This window comes from Malus sylvestris, chromosome 7, assembly GCF_916048215.2.
Source record: "Malus sylvestris chromosome 7, drMalSylv7.2, whole genome shotgun sequence".
Classification (NCBI taxonomy): Eukaryota; Viridiplantae; Streptophyta; class Magnoliopsida; order Rosales; family Rosaceae; genus Malus; species Malus sylvestris.
Window position 1 is genome coordinate 33,209,982 of NC_062266.1, and position 18,527 is coordinate 33,228,508.

Genomic DNA, 18,527 nt, shown 5'->3' on the forward strand with positions numbered 1-18,527 from the left:
GACAAAACTTAATAACAACAATAAAAAAAAACTTAATTAAGACTTGAGGGCTAAAAGTTAACGACATAGTGGGAGTAAAAACATTGTTCAACTTTCAGTTTTATCACTTCCTGGAACCAAGTAGTGTAGATACACTGTGAAAGCATGCTGGTTTATTTATTAATTATTGAGAAGTTCATGATAACCCACCAACATAAAACATGTTTGGATGATTTGTTAATTATTTGAGGGGCTCAGGATAACCCACCAACGTGAAAAATGAAGCAAATGTGTTGATCACGTTGGAGTAGCTAGTTGTCATTTTGTATTTTTCTGGGTTAGTGGGATGTCTAGAATTTGGACAAAAGTTGCGCTTTATGTCTTGTTATAAATCTCTTTCGAACTACTAAAAACCTGTTTAGTATCCTACTAAAAAACTTGAATTGTTCTTAAAACTAACTTTTAAGAACATCTCTTAGAAACAGTTTTTTTTAAGGTTTCAAAAACGTGTTTGGCATTGAACTTAAAAACTATTTTTGAATCTAAAAATTTGAAAACTTGTTTGGTTTAACTCTTGAAAAAAGTTTTTTTTTTTTTTCAATTATTTATTTATTTTGAGATATTCAAAACATATGAAATTAAACCTTAGACATACTATTTTGATATCCATGTGCTAATACAACACATATATGCTCAATAATCAAAATCCGGCTATGTGGTCTCTAACATCATTCATAACATTGTCGTAATTCAAATGCATGTTTTCCCCTTCTTGATTCGCCCCCAAGCTTTCTTCATCTACCACATCAACATCATTGTCTTCAAATTGTTGAAACAAAGTATCATTCCTTGATTGCATTCTAACATTCAAATTGGTTTTGGCCAATTAGCTTTATCATCAAGGTAATTTTCAAAGTCCTTGTTTGACATCTCTCAGACACGTACTAGAACAATGTAAACAGAAACATCAAAATTAAAACAAAGCTAAAAGCTACATTCACTTATGAATGTTAATGCTAAAGTATAATATTCCAGTAATTGTAAACACCAATGGTATTTGATGCATAAGACACAAGTTACACACCAATTATAAAATATGAAAACTGTGATCAAAATTGATGGTAAAGCAGATCAAATAGTAAGGAAAGGCCAGTGAAGCCAATCCTGAACTTTAACGTAGAACCAAAATGAAGGCATATATATTAACATCGGCAACCCTTTGGGTAAACATAGGCGATATACTGTCATGAGTCATGAGTCTTACTTCCCATTTCAGAACAAAACCTGATTGTACTATTACTATAAAAAATCCACAATCATATCAGTCACGAATGGAAGCATGACCAAGTCATGGGAAAATTAATTGAAACCCAACGAATATTTTCATCGATCCTGAATGATTATAAATGCAGCTGGGAGTCAGTTGTGAGTAACGGTCAACTGCAGCATTACCAGGGCAATCAAAGCTGCCAACCAAACTTAACTTCAATTCCCAAGCAATGTAAGATCCAAAGGAACCATGGTCCACTATTACTAATTTTATATAACTACACTGCTACCAGCTAACTTGAACCAAAGCCATATTGGGAAAACTTTTAACACGACTACATTGTTCTTAAAGTACGGTAACTTGCAACATCATTTCAGTTTTGATTTCATACATACAATCCAAGGCATTCAAAGAAAAACACAATATGAAAGCAGCCATATTCCAAGTTCGAGATTTCCATACCTCAAATCGAAGGTGACGTGGTGTCTGCTACTCCAAAACTTGATCTTGATAAATTGAACTTCCTTCTTCGATCTAACAATCATAAATAGGTATATTAAGCATCCTGTCATTCCATTGCCTCTTGTTGGGCTGCTTACATAAATTATTTTATATCTCTTAATAACTTAAAATTTGAGGATGGGGATTCAATTTCGTTTGACATAGTACAAGAGAATACTACCAACTTATGAAAAAGAAAGACATATACATTAGTTCCAAAGCAGGGCCATAATCTATAATTAATAGTTAATACGCATTAATATATGCAACTACCTGAAAGGGATAAAGATATCTGATATTTTGAGAATTTGATATGTATGTTACAGATTTAAAGTTAGAGGCTAACTCCATGTGGAATTTTCACAAACACCTAATACGCAAGCTCTAATAGCTCCACAAAACCAATTTTAATAGAAATATATAATGTATACTTAGCCTATCTAAACATCACAACAAATTCAGTTCACAAATCAATCCTTAGCCTCTCTAAACATCACACCAATTTTAATAGATATATGTATGTGTGTGTACATATATATATATATGTAAGAAAGAAAGTTGCAGCTGCAAGATTCATTGAGTATCATTAAGCAAGCTATGTAACCTTTTCAATTGCCCTTCTCCTTTGCCCACCTTTATACTATCTTCAAAAACCAGAGATTGCATTTGAAACCAGAGCTTGCAAAATAAGAGACTTTGAGCTAAAATACCACAAACCCACATTTTCATTCAGAACCACAAGTTCCCAAACATTTAAATTAAGCCAAAAAATAAACATAACGTAATAACAAACTAAAAGCAACATAAGCCACAAATTCACTGTCTAAAACAAACTATTAGCCACTTTCGAGTCGTTTTTCGGCCAAATCACCACGAGTTAGCCATAGAGAAAGGTACCATGCTCTTCGTCTTGTCAAGAAGTATGATTTTCGTTTTTGAATCACTCGATTTCGTTGAGTATTGAAGAAGTTATGAACGTTTAAAGTTTACCCAGTTTCCGGCGAGTTTTCCAGTTTTCCCACGGACCAGTCAACTTTCAGGCTATATTCCGGCCATCTATGGCAACAATTGGGCTTCCAAATAGGTATAATCTTGTTCTACACTTAACTATCTTCATTTTAATATATTATGGGTCGAATTTGGTTAAGAAACGATTAAGTTACAAAACTTTTAAAATTGACCATTTCTATTGATTATGCAAATCTCAAGAACCATGTTGGCTTTGAGCCTATAGTAAAATCCCACTTAGTACTACGTTCTAGTGATATTTCTCTTCACTTGTGTTGATACACAAAACCGGAGGTCTTGGAACAACGTAAATCCGACCATGAATCTGCATGAAATGTAAATAACACAAGATGTATCGTGGTTCACCCCAAGGTTTGGGCTACGTCCACACTGATTATGTATTTCTTTGTTTGTGAGGGAGAGAGATTCAGAGCCTCTCAGGGAGAGAGTGAGGTCTCTGATGGCCTAGGAATTGGCCTCCCCTTAATTGTGAGGGTGAGGAGTCATTTTATAGAATAAGGGCTCCTCACTTCTTACATATTTGCCCCTTCCTTTATTACATAATTACATTTAAGTCTCCCGAGTATTTATACGAGATCTAAATACGAAAGCCCTAAGTATGGTACAAACAACTTGTAAGTGAGATGTCTTAGATTCAGCTCTAGCCAAAGACTAATTTGAACTACATTATTGTTAGCCCATTGTGAGGCTAAGCCCACCCCCATAGCGAAAATAATATTGTTTCTTAAAAAACAAAAGGGACCCCAACCAATAAGGCTTCATGCTTTGCGAGGGCCAGGGGAACTTCTATCGTACACATCCTTACCCTTACTTTGCATAGAGGATATTTTCATGACTTGAACCCGTGACCTTTCAGTCACAAAGGAGCAACCTTTCCCATACAAATGTAGAAATAAAACTATACAAAGATGCTTGCCTCCTTTGTTGTCCAAAAGTTTCATCTAACTAGTGTTAAACAAATAGCAGTGACTATAAGAGTGGAGGGGACTCCAAATTTCAGATGGCTCCACAAGGACAATGTGTAGGCAAGTTGTGGAGATTGGCGAGCCTGCTCGCACACTATCAAGTTGGCTGCTGATCCCAAAAGCGACAGGTTTCCGGCCACGGTGCTCACCCAAGCTAATAGGAGCCACGCCTTCTTCTCCTCCGCGGCAGAGATTAGGGCCGCCGACGCTGCCACCCGCCCTCCAAGCAACAAAACTATCCAACACATAAGAAAGAAAATACATGTTAAGTGGCTGCTGAAAGTTTGAGAATATTTGTAGTGCAGACAGAAAATAATATCAAGATACATACCAGTTGGTACAGTTGAAGCGAAATTCGACAGCACAAGTATGGTGACTGCAAGAACTGTTATCCCGCTAGCATGATCAATTTGCGCATGGGGCTCCATGAAGTCCCAAAGATCGCTTGGAATGCCGGTCTTGTTGAATCCACTGACGGTTATAAACATTCCACAGAAGAAAATCAAGAACGAATAGGAGACCTGTCAAAGAAAGAGAATCAAACTTGTTAACATTTGTAGTCTAATCTAACATACGGAGAGCGATACTTACCTTTTCTAGGCTTGGACTGGCATCCGTGAAGTCAAGAACAACCAGAGCAAGTGCAGCAGTAATCGCACACCACGACATATTGAGGTCCATAAGCAGTGCAATCAGCATTCCTATAGTAATAAGGTAAACACCAGATTTCCACAACATCCTTTTCCATCTTGTGGTTAGATGTTCCTTCCCTTCCAACGACTCCGTAGGAAATGCATCTGTTTGTCCATCATTCAATGGAGACCTTTTTGATGGGATTGTTTCGTCCCTTTTGATGCACTTGAAATTCTTGCAGGCTCTATCGCACCACTAGGAACCTTGTTTACTTCATTCTTGCTCGAAGGTAAGCAGTTTCTGAGAGTCTCAACATTACCTACGCTCACATTAACATTTGAAGAGGTTTTTACAGCCGGGGTTTCCAATCTAGAGTTTAAGGATGTACTAGGTGACAACGTAGCTGGTGAAAACCGATGAGAACTTACATCATCCTCTGCAACAGGTTTCTGAGCTGGATCTTCCTCAACCTTCTGGACAGACAACAATCTCCAGAACATACATAGAAGAATCAAAGCATTCACACAAACTCCCACAAGCATTGCAGGGAGAATTCCAATCACAAATGTCCCGAAAGATATCTTACTCTGTACAGCTATAACAAGGTTTTGAGGATTGCCAATCGGGGTTGCGGCAGACCCAATGTTTGCACTCGAGGCAAGGGCAAGTAGGAAAGGATGAGGCAGGAGGTTATGTTGTCTTGCAACTTTCAGAACAAACTCGGTCAAAATCACACAAGAGGTGTCATTGGTGAAGAGGGCGCTCGAAACTGCAGATATCAAACAGATTCGACAGAGCAAGTCCTTTGCTCCTTGAGTTTTCCACATGAGCAACTTGCCCAAATACTTGAACATATCTGCTCTTTCGAGATACATACTCACAACCATTGTCCAAAAACAGAAGACCGATCATTGGGAGATCAATAGCTGCATATGCTTGATCAGGAGTTAAGACTCGGAAAACAATCATAAGCGTTGCCCCAAGGAGGGACCCTGTAGTCCTCCCAATTGGCAAGAAAGGGACAGCCGGAAACACAGCCAACACCCAGAAGACTGCAAAAGCAATCGAGCCAAGAACCACTTTGACAGGAGAAGCCATTGCCATTTTTCCAACTTAAGAGTAGGTGTACTCCCTCCTATGCACTCAAATTGGAACCCCATAATTTATATTAGTTTAAAGTAGAATATCGCTTGTATCATAAGAAGCTGAAGATCTTACTCATGATAGCTAACCATAGCATCAATACGGGCCAAAAACGAAAAGACCTGAACACGAAAACCAATCCCAGTTGCACAACTAGTTTTACTAAAGATTCAGCTTAGAGACTGAACTAGACCTGAACCAAACAACTTGAGTGTAAACAGTAAAACAAACAAATTATATATAAGGATCAGTGTGCAGCAGTATTGCAACTTCGCGTGGACTGTAAGGCTGCGTTCGTTAGAAATGGAGGACAACCTCCAAATTTTGTCTGAATTGAAGGTAAAAGATTGAGTAGTCATGAACGAAGTTATCCCTTCTAATCCTACTATTGTTGTGGGATTAGACGGGAAAACTTTCCTTCATGAATAATTCATCTTTTATATCCGTTTCTTCCCGAGTTATCCTATCCAAAGTCAATCCTCTTAACAATCTCATCCTAAATCTCAATCATTTACAAGAACCAAGCCAAGATTGAAACATTCAATCTGTTTAATAGCAATAACTCAATAGAAATTTACCAAGATTCTCAGGAAAAAAAAAAAGTTAATGGATATTTGTTTGCTAATTTCAGCAAAAACCCTTGTCCAAAAACCACTTGCTATAAATAGAAAGAAACAGAAACGAAGCTCAGGCTGGACGGAAAAAAGAACTTAACTTCTAAGCAAAAGCTAAACTAACTAGCAATACCAGGACCAAAAGAAACAAAGATCTTACCTCGAAGAAAGGTTCAAGGAAGTAGGGCTTGAACTGCTTTTCCATAATCTGCTGCCAGAATCAGAATATGTAACCACATGAAACATAAAAAGAAGTTGGCTTCAACTTTTTTCTATTTCGGGTAAATTAATAAATAAGTAAAAAGGGAATCGATCGATTTGCAGTGAGTGGAGCTTCTTCTCCGTTCCCAAATCGACACAATGAAATTTAAAATAAAAAGCTAGAAACCATTGGATATATGTCAACAATCTGTGATAAAATTATATATGCTAATAAATAATAAATGCGAATAGGAAATTAACAGAGTATGAACAAGAATAAAAAAATATAAAAACAGACAACTTGAAGATCAAGGCTTACGTACCGCAATGTCCTTGAAACAGAAATTTCGTCCCTACTCAGTACTTGTAGTTCTATGGACGTCTGCTTCACTAGGATTCAACGATCAAGTTAGAATTCCAGCACCAGAAAACTTAACTTCTAGTGAATTTTAGTGTGGCTCTCTTAGTAAGAAGGTTTAGGAATGTAGAAGAACAGTTTGATATTTTCTGTGTTCTAAATGCCATGCAGATGGATGTATATATAATATGATTATGCCTCTTCGCAACAAATATGGAGAAGGGATGCATCTGTGGGGAGACATCTTCTCAGAGGGGTGTTTGCTTTCTGCATTCTTTCACCACACTTCAGACTTCATCCAAAGGATGAGTCTGTCAGTAAAAAATAAAAATTAATTAAATCTGAAAATAATTAATTACACCCCGAGCCCAAAGCCCAACTCCAAAGGTGAGCCCAAGTTTATTCTCTAAGATCCATCACTCCAATCACTTTCTATAAGGGACAAAGCCTTATAAAGTGAGGAAACCTTGTGGTGGTTGTGGAGCAAAAAATAATCAAGAGACGACACGTGGATTTTTAGGTAAAAAGGACAAAATTACCCTTGAGGCACACCAATTTTCCTACGCGCGAGCAGCGGGCAAGCATCCCTCAACCAAGCCAAAAGTGCCCAAAATAGGTAACAAATTCAAAATTATTTCATCCATCCTCATCTTATATTCCCTACAAGGTATTTACTCCATAACCCTCAAAACATTCCATATAAATTGAGTTAATTGGCCAATTAATGGATTTATTACCTAATTAATCCATTAATTGCCAAATAACTCACCCATTACACCCCAAAAAAACACCCAAAGGCCGGCCACTCCCTTTCCCAAAGAGGGTCGGCCATGCTCTATAAATTGGACCCCATTTTCTCTAAAAAGCTAAGTTCCACACTCTTGCAAAACTCCCAAAAACTCTCCAAACACTTTTCTCTCTAAATTCTAACTTTGGCATCGGAGGTTCTTCGGCCAAAGCCCCCCCTCAATTCATCATAGGCGCGTGAGGCTCTTGGCCTTGACCAAAGGTGTTGATTGTTTTGTAGGTGCAATTTTGTCAAAGAAGAAGAAGGCGAAAATTTGCATCCATAGTGGTGAGCAATGTGGGACCATGAAATTCTACTCAAAATTTCCAAAAGAAACTTTGACCGTTATCATCTTTGTCTTTAATATATGTTTGATGCTCTTTAAGGTCGCACCAATCACTATCCCACGTTAATGAAACCATCTAAGTCCATTGAGAAATTTTTCATTGTGCCGAAAATACTGTCCGTTACACAAGTGTTTAGATATATTTTTTTATTTTTTGGTTTGAAATTAACCGTTGAGAATGAAACGAACGAAAATTGTTTATATTCATCATCTATAGTTAACAAACTGTTCATATCTCAATACTAATGTGTCGATGTTATTGTCGTTAACAAGATATAACGATATAGTACTATCGATGTGTTTTCAATAATATTTATACAAGTTCGTTCTTTGGTCATGCACAAAGAATTTTTACATATTCTTCCAGTTTGTTCCTTGTTATGCACAAATAATTTTTACCTATTCTTCCGATGCAGAGTTTTTGTGAACACGGAAAATTCCTGAAACGAAAGAGACAAGAACAATGTGCACAAACAAATATTTGTATTTGATGATTTTGGGTTACAATCTCTCTCAAATTTGATCCTCTGATTCAATCTCCGTAAGGTGTTGATTTGTGGATGTGCGATTGATCCAAAGGGCCGCTGGGCTTGATCTAAGGATGAGCGTTCTTCAAGGGCCGTGGACTTGATCTTGAAGGTGGATTTGAGCGGATCTTCAAAGGGGCTTTTGGGCTTGATCTTTGAAGAACAGTGATGAACGGATCTCCAAGGGCTTTTTGGCTTGATCTTGAAGAACGGTTGGACGTGTGGATTTGTTGATGTTTGTTGATCCAAAGGGCCGTTGGGGCTTGATCTTAGATGAACGGATGATGAACGATGGTGCTTTCTTCAAGGGCCGTTGGGGCTTGATCTTGAATTAGTGGATGATTGTTAATCCAAAGGGCCGTTGGGGCCTGATCTTGGAAGAACGATGAACGAAGAACGAAGAACGAAGAGAGCTTTCTTGATTCTTCGGGAACCTGGATGCTTGAGAGCTTCGGAGTTTTAGAGCTTCAGAGCTTCAAGGTGTAATATGAATTGGTTCTTCCCCCCCCCCCCCAAATGAATGAAATGGGCTTGTATTTATAGAATTTTCCAAGGCCTAATTTTGAATATAATATCCCAGATGAAATAAGTCGTTTCTGCCAGGTGTTGACACGTGTCCTATTTGATGACTTTTCCAACTCATTTCAATTTTCGTTTAAACACACTCTACGTGTAAAATTTATGTAATACATGAGCGTTGAAACTTTGATTTATCGGTCAACATTTATTTACCGAAATTTCGATGTCTACAAATGCCCCCACTTCAAGGCGTGTCGTATACATGTGATTGTCACGTATAGGAGATGCGTTTTGAAGTCCCTTACTGTAGATGTCGATCCAAGGGCCATCGAGGCTTGATCTTGAATTGGGTTGGAGTTTGTTTCAAGGGCCGTTGAGGTTTGATCTTGAATTGGTCTTGAGATTTCTTCAAGGACCGTCGAGGCTTGATCTTGAAGGTTGAAATTGGACCACAAGGAGTTTCATGTGGTAGATGATCCTTGGCTTTGGTAGTGGATGAATCAGCACGTATTTTGTTGCACTTGTTGACTTTCCACAGCTTTGATCTTGAACTGGATTGGAAGACTTTCCGGATTCCTCCAATTGTTGACTTTCCACAGCTTATTCTTGAACTGGGTTGGAGGGTTTTCTGGTTTCCTCCGATTGTTGACTTTCCATAGCTTATTCTTGAACTGGATTTGATTCAAGGGTGGTAGACACTTGATCTTGAATCGGACTTGTGATTTCCTCAAGGGCCGTCGAGGCTTGATCTTGAATTCGGCTGGAAGCTTCTTCAAGGGCCGTTAAGGCTTGATTTTTTAAAGGTTGGCTCGAACACATGGCAAACAAGCACGAGGTGGAGGTGACGACTTGTTGCTTTGTTCAATCTTTCTAATTCACACTTGAGCAGTTTGGTCAACGGTATGATCTTCAAGATTGATGGGCTCTTCTTCCAGTTGGTGACTTGATCTTTAAGGATTTGATTCAAGGGCGGTGAATCGGCATGTGTAGCCCACAACGCCTAGTAAGTCGACCCAAGAATTTGAGGGTCAAAACGAGTTCACCGTCCAGAGTGATTGCAAACCAGATGATATGAGATACTTTTGATTTTGAAGAAGTAGCGGATGAATCAGCACGTGCTTTGTTGCACTTGTCTCCACATGCTTCAAGGTATCATTTTCATTTCCTTTATCTGTTCCTCAGGCAGATGTGGCATCTTCTCGAGTTCCTCATCTCAGACTCCTTCTGCTGAGTTGACTGTGCAGGTCGCATTCTTCTCTGCTTGTTTCTTCTGCACGTTGTCTCCACATGCTGCAAGGTATCATTTTCACTTGCCTTATCTGTTCTCCAGGCAGATGTGGCAGCTTCTTTGAAAGTACAGCAGCAGTGGAAGACGAGTACTCGAGAGCAGTGCTAGGTAGGCAATCAGGGAAGGGTTCCAAGCAGTCGGTTCCTTACCCGAGTTTGAGTGGAGGTTCCGGCATATTGCTTTCTTTATCCTTGTCTTTGCAGGTAAGAACAAGGACAAAGGAAAGGATAGGGAGAACGCATGATATGATATACTCTTGCTTTCTACCCTGGTGATATGAGATACTTTTGCTTTGGTGTCATTTATTTGCAGAGGTACCCCAAGGAATAAGGAACACTGAATGACTAGAGAGGCTTCGTTGGGAAAGCATTTTTGGAGATGAAGAAAGGTTCTGTATGTCTGCCTTGCTATGAAGGGTGAAGGTGGTCATTTATATGAATTAATAACTGGTACTGTTCTTTCACTCTAGTCGGCAACCGTTGGATGATTGAACAGTAAACTTCACGTGCTTTCTCCTTCATCGAAAATCTTCGACAAATTGCCCGTGATTTGCGCAAAGTTGAGTGTGCATATGACAGGTGTTGACGAGGCTGAAAAAGACTGGCGCCTCTTCGATATCTGGGATCGGCGCTTCGACAAATTGCCCGTGATTTCCGCAAAGCTGAGTTTGCGTGTGACGGGTGTCGACGCGTCTGGAAAAGCAAGATGCTTCTCCGATTTCTGAGCTTGCCTCTTCGATTTTTGAATGGCCTTCTCGAATTCTGAGCTCGCCTCTTCGATCTCTGAAATCCTGTTGAGTGCTGATTTTTATAGAGGCACGCAGTTCGTTTCAAAGCACACTTGAATTTTCGCTTGTAGAAACTCCCTTCTTGCACTTCTAAGCTCTTGATTTGTTTGACCTCTTCTTTCTTCAACACCTTTGAAAATGTCTGGACCCTCCGACCGTCGTTTTGATTTGAACCTTGGTGAAGAGGCAGTCCCGCCTTCTCCAGACAACATATGGCGCCCATCCTTCATATCCCCTACTGGTCCTCTTACCATTGGGGATTCGGTGGTGAAGAATGATATGACCGCTGCGGTGGTGGCCCGAAACCTTGTCACTCCCAGAGATAACAGACTACTTTCCAAACGGTCTGATGAGTTGGCTGTTAAGGATTCTCTGGCTCTCAGTGTGCAGTGTGCATGTTCTGTGTCTAATATGGCCCAACGCCTATTTGCTCGAACCCGTCAAGTTGAATCATTAGCGGCTGAAGTGATAAGTCTCAAACAGGAGATTAGAGGGCTCAAGCAGGAGAATAAACAGTTGCATAAGCTCGCACATAGCTATGCGACAAACATGAAGAGAAAGATTGACCAGATGTAGGAATCTGATGGTCAGATTTTACTTGATCATCAGCGGTTTGTGGGTTTGTTCCAGCAGCATTTTCCTTCGTCTTCTGGGGCTGTACCGTGTAATGAAGCTCCTCATGATCAACCTCCGGCTCCTCTTCTTCCTGGAGTTCCACCGAGTGGTGTGACTTCAAACAGTCAACCTCCGACGTCTCTTTTTCCTAGAGCTCCACCGAGTACTGAGACACCACCTGAGCAATAAAGACTCCCTCCCGTTTGTTTGCACATTTGTAAATTTTTTTTTTATTATTATTTTTTCTTTTTTTTTGGGTATGTAGAATGCAATTTTATGTAAAATTTCCAGAAAAAATAAAATAAAATGGACTTTTATTTCTCTTAATGCCTTCTTTTTTTTGCTGTATATATATATATATATATATATTATACCCACATATATATATATATATATTATACCCACATATATATATATATATATATATATATATATATATATACACATACATATATACATACATACATATATACATACATATATATATATATATATATATATTTTTTTTTTCACGTGGAGTGATCCACCATCCCAAAACCCATTTTCCCTTTGTTTTTTTTTTGCATGGTGCTAGCCACCAAGAATCCACTTTTTTTTTTTCGTCTGCTTTCACATGGTGCTTGATCCACCATTCCCCTTTTTTCACGTGGTGCTTTGCTTTGCTCCACCACTTTTTTTTTTTCTGTATAAATTAATATGCTTGGCTGAGGGATTTTGTAGGGAAGGACGAAGACGGACGGAGAGCTAGAGTTTAAGGAAGAGCTTCTCGGCCGGCTAGTCGTTTGACAGCGGTCTTTGAAGTTGGTGGCAGCTGCAAGGCAAGAGACGGAGGAGGAGGAAGAAGGAGGAGCACGGAGGACGCTGTTTGAGGTAGCAAGAGTTGCCGAGGTTGCGTAACCGTAGAGGCGGCAGGCCATTCTTGTGCTTCTGACTCAGTAGACTCGACTGCCAACTCATCTGCAATTGGAATTGCAGGCCCATCAACGACGAAGATGACCATCGCAAGACGACACCGCTCCGATGATGACGCATACTTTGTTCTCGAGCCATCGATGCCATTCCGATCCTTCTATTCATAACATAATTATTTCCCATTGTTGCTCTTATTCCATTCGCCATGGCAGGCTGCTGACCAAGTCCCTTTCTCGCCGGACGTCGAACCAAAATGGCCCGAATGCTTGGTCTTAAGCTTAGCGCGAACGCCAATCACAGGTCGAACGCCGAGCTTCCGGCTCAAATCAACGACCAAATCGAGCTCCTCCTCTTGCTCGAGAACAATCACGGTGAGCTTGCGAGCGTACAGCGCCAGAGAAATGTATTCCAAGTCTTTGAATCCGTTGCAGATGAGAAGGGCATCGGGGTTACCCTTGCATAAGCAGCTCATGGCCAAGAGGAGCTCCGGCTTCGACCCGACTTCCAGTCTGAACCGGAACGGCGATCCAAACTTGACAATGTTCTCCACGACGAACCGATCCTGGTTGCATTTCACCGGGTACACGCCCTGGTAGTGGGAGCCGTAGTCGTGTGACCGGATTGCCAGATCGAAGGCGTCCTGGAGCGATCGAGCCTGTTCTTGAGCACATCGGGCAGGTGATCAATGAGCGGTAGCTGCAACCCGAGCCCACAGTCCGGTTTTGGATCCGAAACCTTCTTCACGATCTTCAGCAGATCGATCTCCTGGTGCGGCAGAGTCGCCCTCCCGTGAGGACGGACGGCAACGTTGCCGGAGGAATTGACGATGAAGTAGGGCCCACCCCAGGCGTCGATTCGGTAGAGGTCGGATGAGAGGGACGGGGACCAATGGGAATTGTCGGCGGCGGGTGTGATGTGAGGAACAGTTTCCACAGAACCTGTTGGAGTTGATGTGGAACAATGCGAGATCCGTGAGCAGCCCGAGCTCCTCTGGCAAGTACCCGGCAATGTCGCCGTGGTTGAGGTCGATCCCGGCCACGGTCCTGATCGTGCTGTTGTCGAGCGCCTTGGTGCAGAAAACTGCGGTGTACTTGCAGACATTATATCTCACCCAATTGCCCGTGATGTTGAGCGAGTTGGAGAGAATGGCCTGCTTCAACGCCTGCAGAGCTATGTAAGCGTTCCGGAGCCGGTCATTCTTGAAGACGAGCGAGGGGTCGACGGTCACGAGCTCGCCGCGGTCGCCGAACTCGTCGCGGTAGTAAAGGAGCTGGCGGTTCTTGATGTAGAGGGCTTCCTCGTCGGAGAGGGCTCCATGGCTAACAATGTGGCTGCTGCGGCGGTGCTGGTGTCAGTCCTCCTGAGCAGCAGCACCATAGAAGAGTGATGACGCGGCAAGGAAAAGGGCAGTGAGGAGAAGTGAGAGGTGGACGAGGGTGGAATGCTTGCAATCCGAGGAGAAGGCTATGATGGAGAGCTTTGGGAAAGAAGGGTCTTTTGGGCTGCTCATTTTCATGGATTTGGGCTCCGGAGGTGATGATCCCTTTGGGCTTCGATAAGGGCCTGGGCTGCACAGGCTTTGGGCTTCACAGGCACAATCAAGTGCCTTCTTGCTGATTTTTTTTTTTTAAGAAACTGTAATTTAATTGTGAACAAAGAAAATTGCAATTTTTTTTTAACAAAATAAATTTGTAATAAAATTGACCTTTATCAATGAAACACTTATTTATTTATTTAAAAAAAAAACAAAGTAATCACATATGTATTTTTTTTTTTTGTGAAACATTTTTTATTTTATTTTGATGTGACTGAACTTGAAATTGAATATTCAAGCTGCCTACGTACCATTCCAAAGAAAGAGATCAAGTCAAAACGTAGTTCAAAATACATTTTTTTTTCTTGGTATTTTCTTTTGGTGCCGTTTGCCGTTTCAACTCGTGCAGACAATGAGTGTTGGTGTCGTTTGCAGTTTCAACTCGTGCAGACAAGGAGCATTTGGTGCCGTGTTGCAGTTTCAGCTCGTGCAGGCAATGAGTGTTGGTGTCGTTTGCAGTTTCAACTCGTGCAGACAAGGAGCATTTGGTGCCGTGTTGCAGTTTCAGCTCGTGCAGGCAAGGAGTGTTGGTGTCGTTTGCAGTTTCAACTCGTGCAGACAATGAGCATTTGGTGCCGTGTTGCAGTTTCAGCTCGTGCAGGCAATGAGCGTTGGGTTGTCGCCTTTTATGCTCGTGCAGACCAAAAGCGTTGGTGTTGCCTTTTATGCTCGTGCAGACCAGGAGCATTGTGCCATGCAGTTTAGGCTCATGCAGGCGAGGAGCCTTGGTTCGTGCAGTTTAGGCTCATGCAAACAAGGAGCTTTGGTTCGTCAAGCGATCTGAGAGAGTCGTTCCTCGCAATCTTCATAGCAAGGAGCCTTGACTTAGTAGTTGAAGAAGTCTTCAGGAAAGAAATCACGCATCGTGATGGGGATGGACGATCTATGTGTCGAAATTTCATCATCTTCAACACGTTCACGTTGCTTTGAAGGTTGACAAGAGCTGCTTTGCCCCCTTTCCGATTGGCGGACTTGTGGAGGAGACGTATGCTTCTTGTGCAATTTCTTAGGAGTGACTTGAGTCCATCCTTCAACTTTGCTTGTCTTGGAGGATGCCCCCAGCGGTTGAGGTGAAAACTTTGAGTCGGAAGAGCCAGAAGTGAAGGTGGTATAGTTTGACTTCACCACATCGTCAAGATCTAGCTCGATGATTCCTTTCTGAGCCAGCTTCATGATGAGATCTTTCAGCACGAAACATTTTTCTGTCGGATGACTGATGAAGCGGTGGAATTTACAGTACCTTGGACTGTCGGTGCGATTCATCTCTTCTGGCCGTCTGCACTTAGGCAAGCCGATCACCTTATTTTCCAGCAAGTCTTCTAACATGGCAACCACATCAGAGTCGAGGAATGGATAAGTCTTCTCCTCAAGCTCCTTCAAAGTGCGTTTACGCATCTCTTGATCACGAAAAGCTTCAGTTTGAATCGCCTTGCCTCGTGTAGGGATTTTGACGGGAGTTGTGTTGACCGTCATTGCTTCCTTGGTGGGTTTCCACGCAGTCTTCTCCAACTTTGGCCCAAGAACTTTGTCGTTCTTGTAGTCGGCGATCGGTTCTTTCTTCCCATGATGGGCGATGCTCAACTCCATGTCATGGGCGCGAGTGGCCAATTCCTCGAAAGTCCGCGGTTTAATGCCTTGAAGGATGTATTGCAAACCCCATTGCATGCCTTGGGTGCACATCTCGATTGAAGAGGTTTCCGAGAGCCTGTCTTTACAGTCGAGGCTTAGAGTGCGCCATCTGTTGATGTAGTCAATGACTGGCTCGTCCTTCCACTGCTTTGTGCTCGTTAGCTCTAGCATGCTCACAGTGCGACGGGTGCTGTAGAATCGGTTGAGGAATTCCCGCTCTAATTGCTCCCAGCTGTTGATGGACTCAGGCTCTAGGTTTGTGTACCACTCAAATGCGTTTCCTTTCAGCGAGCGCACAAACTGCTTGGCGAGGTAGTCTCCCTCCGTCCCCGCGTTGTTGCAAGTTTCGACGAAATGTGCAACGTGCTGCTTTGGGTTTCCTTTTCCATCAAACTGCATGAACTTCGGTGGTTGATAACCCCTTGGCATCCTTAGGGCATCAATCTTCTTGGAATAGGGCTTCGAGTAGAACAAGGAGGTATGTGAGCTCCTTTCGTACTGTGCCTTGATGGTGTTGGTGATCATCTCCTGCAACTGCTGGATAAAAAGAGATCCCATGAGTGCCGCTGCTTGGTTTGGCTCCGGCTTCACATCGTTTTTCTCCACCTGAGGCTCCTCTTCTTCGTCATCTCTTTTCTTTAGTGGATCATTCTCTAGGTCGGGGTTCTCGTCGTCCTGTGGCTCCAGTCGGCTGACGAGTGCAGCGATTTGCAAGTCTTTTTCTTCAACAATCCGTGTTAGCCTTGCGATCGCTTCATTCATTTGAGCCAGTTGTTCTTCGATGGAGGTAACGCCGATGGTTATGACTTGTGCAACCAATAAACGTGACTTTCCTTTAGACATCCAGGATGCTGACGAAGAACGTTGTTGGCTGTTTTGGGGTGTCATCTTATGTGCCTCAGCAGCATGCTTCGGTGCCCCTAGCGAGGTCAGGTTGATGACAGACTCACACCTTTGATGCTCCCCTTGCTCTTTTAGCGGCACCAACTTTGAAGTGGCATGTTGAGGAGCGGTTGTGGCGCCAATGGATTGTCCGTTTGCGGCAGAAGTGCTTAGGATCCTTCCCTCAGTGGTTGCGAGAATGGCTTGTCCCTTGCTTGATGCCATTGACTTTGAGGTGTGTTTGGATTCCTTGAACGGAGAAAGAGATGAGAGGTAGAGATGTCCCACGGGGCGTGCCAATTTGTGAACACGGAAAATTCCTGAAACGAAAGAGACAAGAACAACGTGCACAAACAAATATTTGTATTTGATGATTTTGGGTTACAATCTCTCTCAAATTTGATCCTCTGATTCAATCTCCGTAAGGTGTTGATTTGTGGATGTGCGATTGATCCAAAGGGCCGCTGGGCTTGATCTAAGGATGAGCGTTCTTCAAGGGCCATGGACTTGATCTTGAAGGTGGATTTGAGCGGATCTTCAAAGGGGCTTTTGGGCTTGATCTTTGAAGAACAGTGATGAACGGATCTCCAAGGGCTTTTTGGCTTGATCTTGAAGAACGGTTGGACGTGTGGATTTGTTGATGTTTGTTGATCCAAAGGGCCGTTGGGGCTTGATCTTAGATGAACGGATGATGAACGATGATGCTTTCTTCAAGGGCCGTTGGGGCTTGATCTTGAATTAGTGGATGATTGTTAATCCAAAGGGCCGTTGGGGCCTGATCTTGGAAGAACGATGAACGAAGAACGAAGAACGAAGAGAGCTTTCTTGATTCTTCGGGAACCTGGATGCTTGAGAGCTTCGGAGTTTTAGAGCTTCAGAGCTTCAAGGTGTAATATGAATTGGTTCTTCCCCCCCCCCCCCAAATGAATGAAATGGGCTTGTATTTATTGAATTTTCCAAGGCCTAATTTTGAATATAATATCCCAGATGAAATAAGTCGTTTCTGCCAGGTGTTGACACGTGTCCTATTTGATGACTTTTCCAACTCATTTCAATTTTCGTTTAGACACACGCTACGTGTAAAATTTATGTAATACATGAGCGTTGAAACTTTGATTTATCGGTCAACATTTATTTACCGAAATTTCGATGTCTACATTTTTATTTTTATTAGACATACTCCGACCCTTGGAGTAAAACTCAAATTTTAGATTCTAAACTTATCCCAACTTGCTCCAACACTTTGGGCAAATATGAGTTAAAACCCAAAACTCATTTATAGGGCAAATTTAGCCCAGGATTCCCCTCTGAGTTAGTGGGGTTGGCCCACCATATATGTGTTTTTTTTTTGTTTTATATTTATAAATTTATCGAATTCAACGACTAAGATCTAATTTGATCAAATCCAACAGTAAAAAAAAAATCTAATGGTCCAAATTTAAATCTAACGGCTAAAGTAATTAAAAAAAATTATTTTATGTGTTTCATATTTTTTCGTAGTGTTCCACGAATTTTATGGTGCCGGTTTAGTGATTTTTATATATTTATTGGAATCAAGATATTTTTAGGTTATAATATATATATATATATATATATTATGGAAAATAATACTAAATTAATTTCTTAGGAAGTAGGATTGATTTTCTTTGGTATTTAAAAGCTTAAGGGCAGGGAACGCTACCCATCTCAAGGCTAGGGCATTACTATAAATGTCCTTGGTATTTATTTTTACAGATAGCTCACAAGAGAGATTTTTAGTAGCGAAATTCGAACCTAAGCCTTGGTCTAACAAAAAGAATTGAAAGAAAATTCTGGATGTTTTGTATTTTGTACCAATTATTTTGCCAAACATAAGGCAAGAGTTTGGTGATGGGAGATGAACGATGGCCAACCTGCACACAAGGGGAGATGTACTAAACTGGACAAGGATCCTCTCCGGATCTATTTG

The 18,527-nt window shown here is 41.5% G+C and overlaps 2 protein-coding genes and 1 pseudogene across 4 annotated transcripts in view; all 3 read right to left on the reverse strand.

The window, feature by feature from the left end:
* Positions 1–18,527, reverse strand: part of LOC126629232 (silicon efflux transporter LSI2-like) — a 74,466-nt gene that overhangs the window by 8,298 nt on the left and 47,641 nt on the right. Inside the window, exon 1 of one of the 2 annotated variants that reach the window (XM_050299193.1) lies at positions 5,643–6,490. The exons of the other annotated variant lie outside the window; for it this stretch is intronic. The gene's annotated coding sequence lies outside the window, so the exon portion shown is untranslated. Of the gene's footprint in view, positions 1–5,642; positions 6,491–18,527 lie in introns of those variants that run through there. 2 annotated transcript variants of the gene reach the window in all.
* Positions 498–2,796, reverse strand: LOC126629244 (uncharacterized). 2 transcript variants are annotated; one of them, XM_050299215.1, is made up of 3 exons: positions 2,355–2,796; positions 1,712–1,783; positions 498–839 (listed from the first exon to the last, which is right to left on the reverse strand). In XM_050299215.1, the coding sequence occupies exons 1-3, from the start codon at positions 2,477–2,479 to the stop codon at positions 680–682; spliced, it is 357 nt and encodes a 118-aa protein (XP_050155172.1). In that variant the 5' UTR covers positions 2,480–2,796; the 3' UTR covers positions 498–679. The 2 variants fall into 2 exon arrangements, 1 of the variants encoding a protein (XP_050155172.1); XR_007625689.1 differs by having other exon boundaries at positions 742–923; positions 2,355–2,421.
* LOC126629231 (silicon efflux transporter LSI2-like) lies at positions 3,231–5,646 on the reverse strand (annotated as a pseudogene).

Coding starts and splice junctions, on each gene's coding strand:
- LOC126629244 (XM_050299215.1), bottom strand. CDS start 2,479: ATGAAAATGTGGGTTTGTGGTATTTTAGCTCAAAGTCTCTTATTTTGC. Junction 1,784..2,354: donor GGAGAAGGGCAATTGAAAAG/GTTACATAGCTT, acceptor TATGATTGTTAG/ATCGAAGAAGGAAGTTCAAT. Junction 840..1,711: donor CACGTCACCTTCGATTTGAG/GTATGGAAATCT, acceptor TTTGAATGTTAG/AATGCAATCAAGGAATGATA.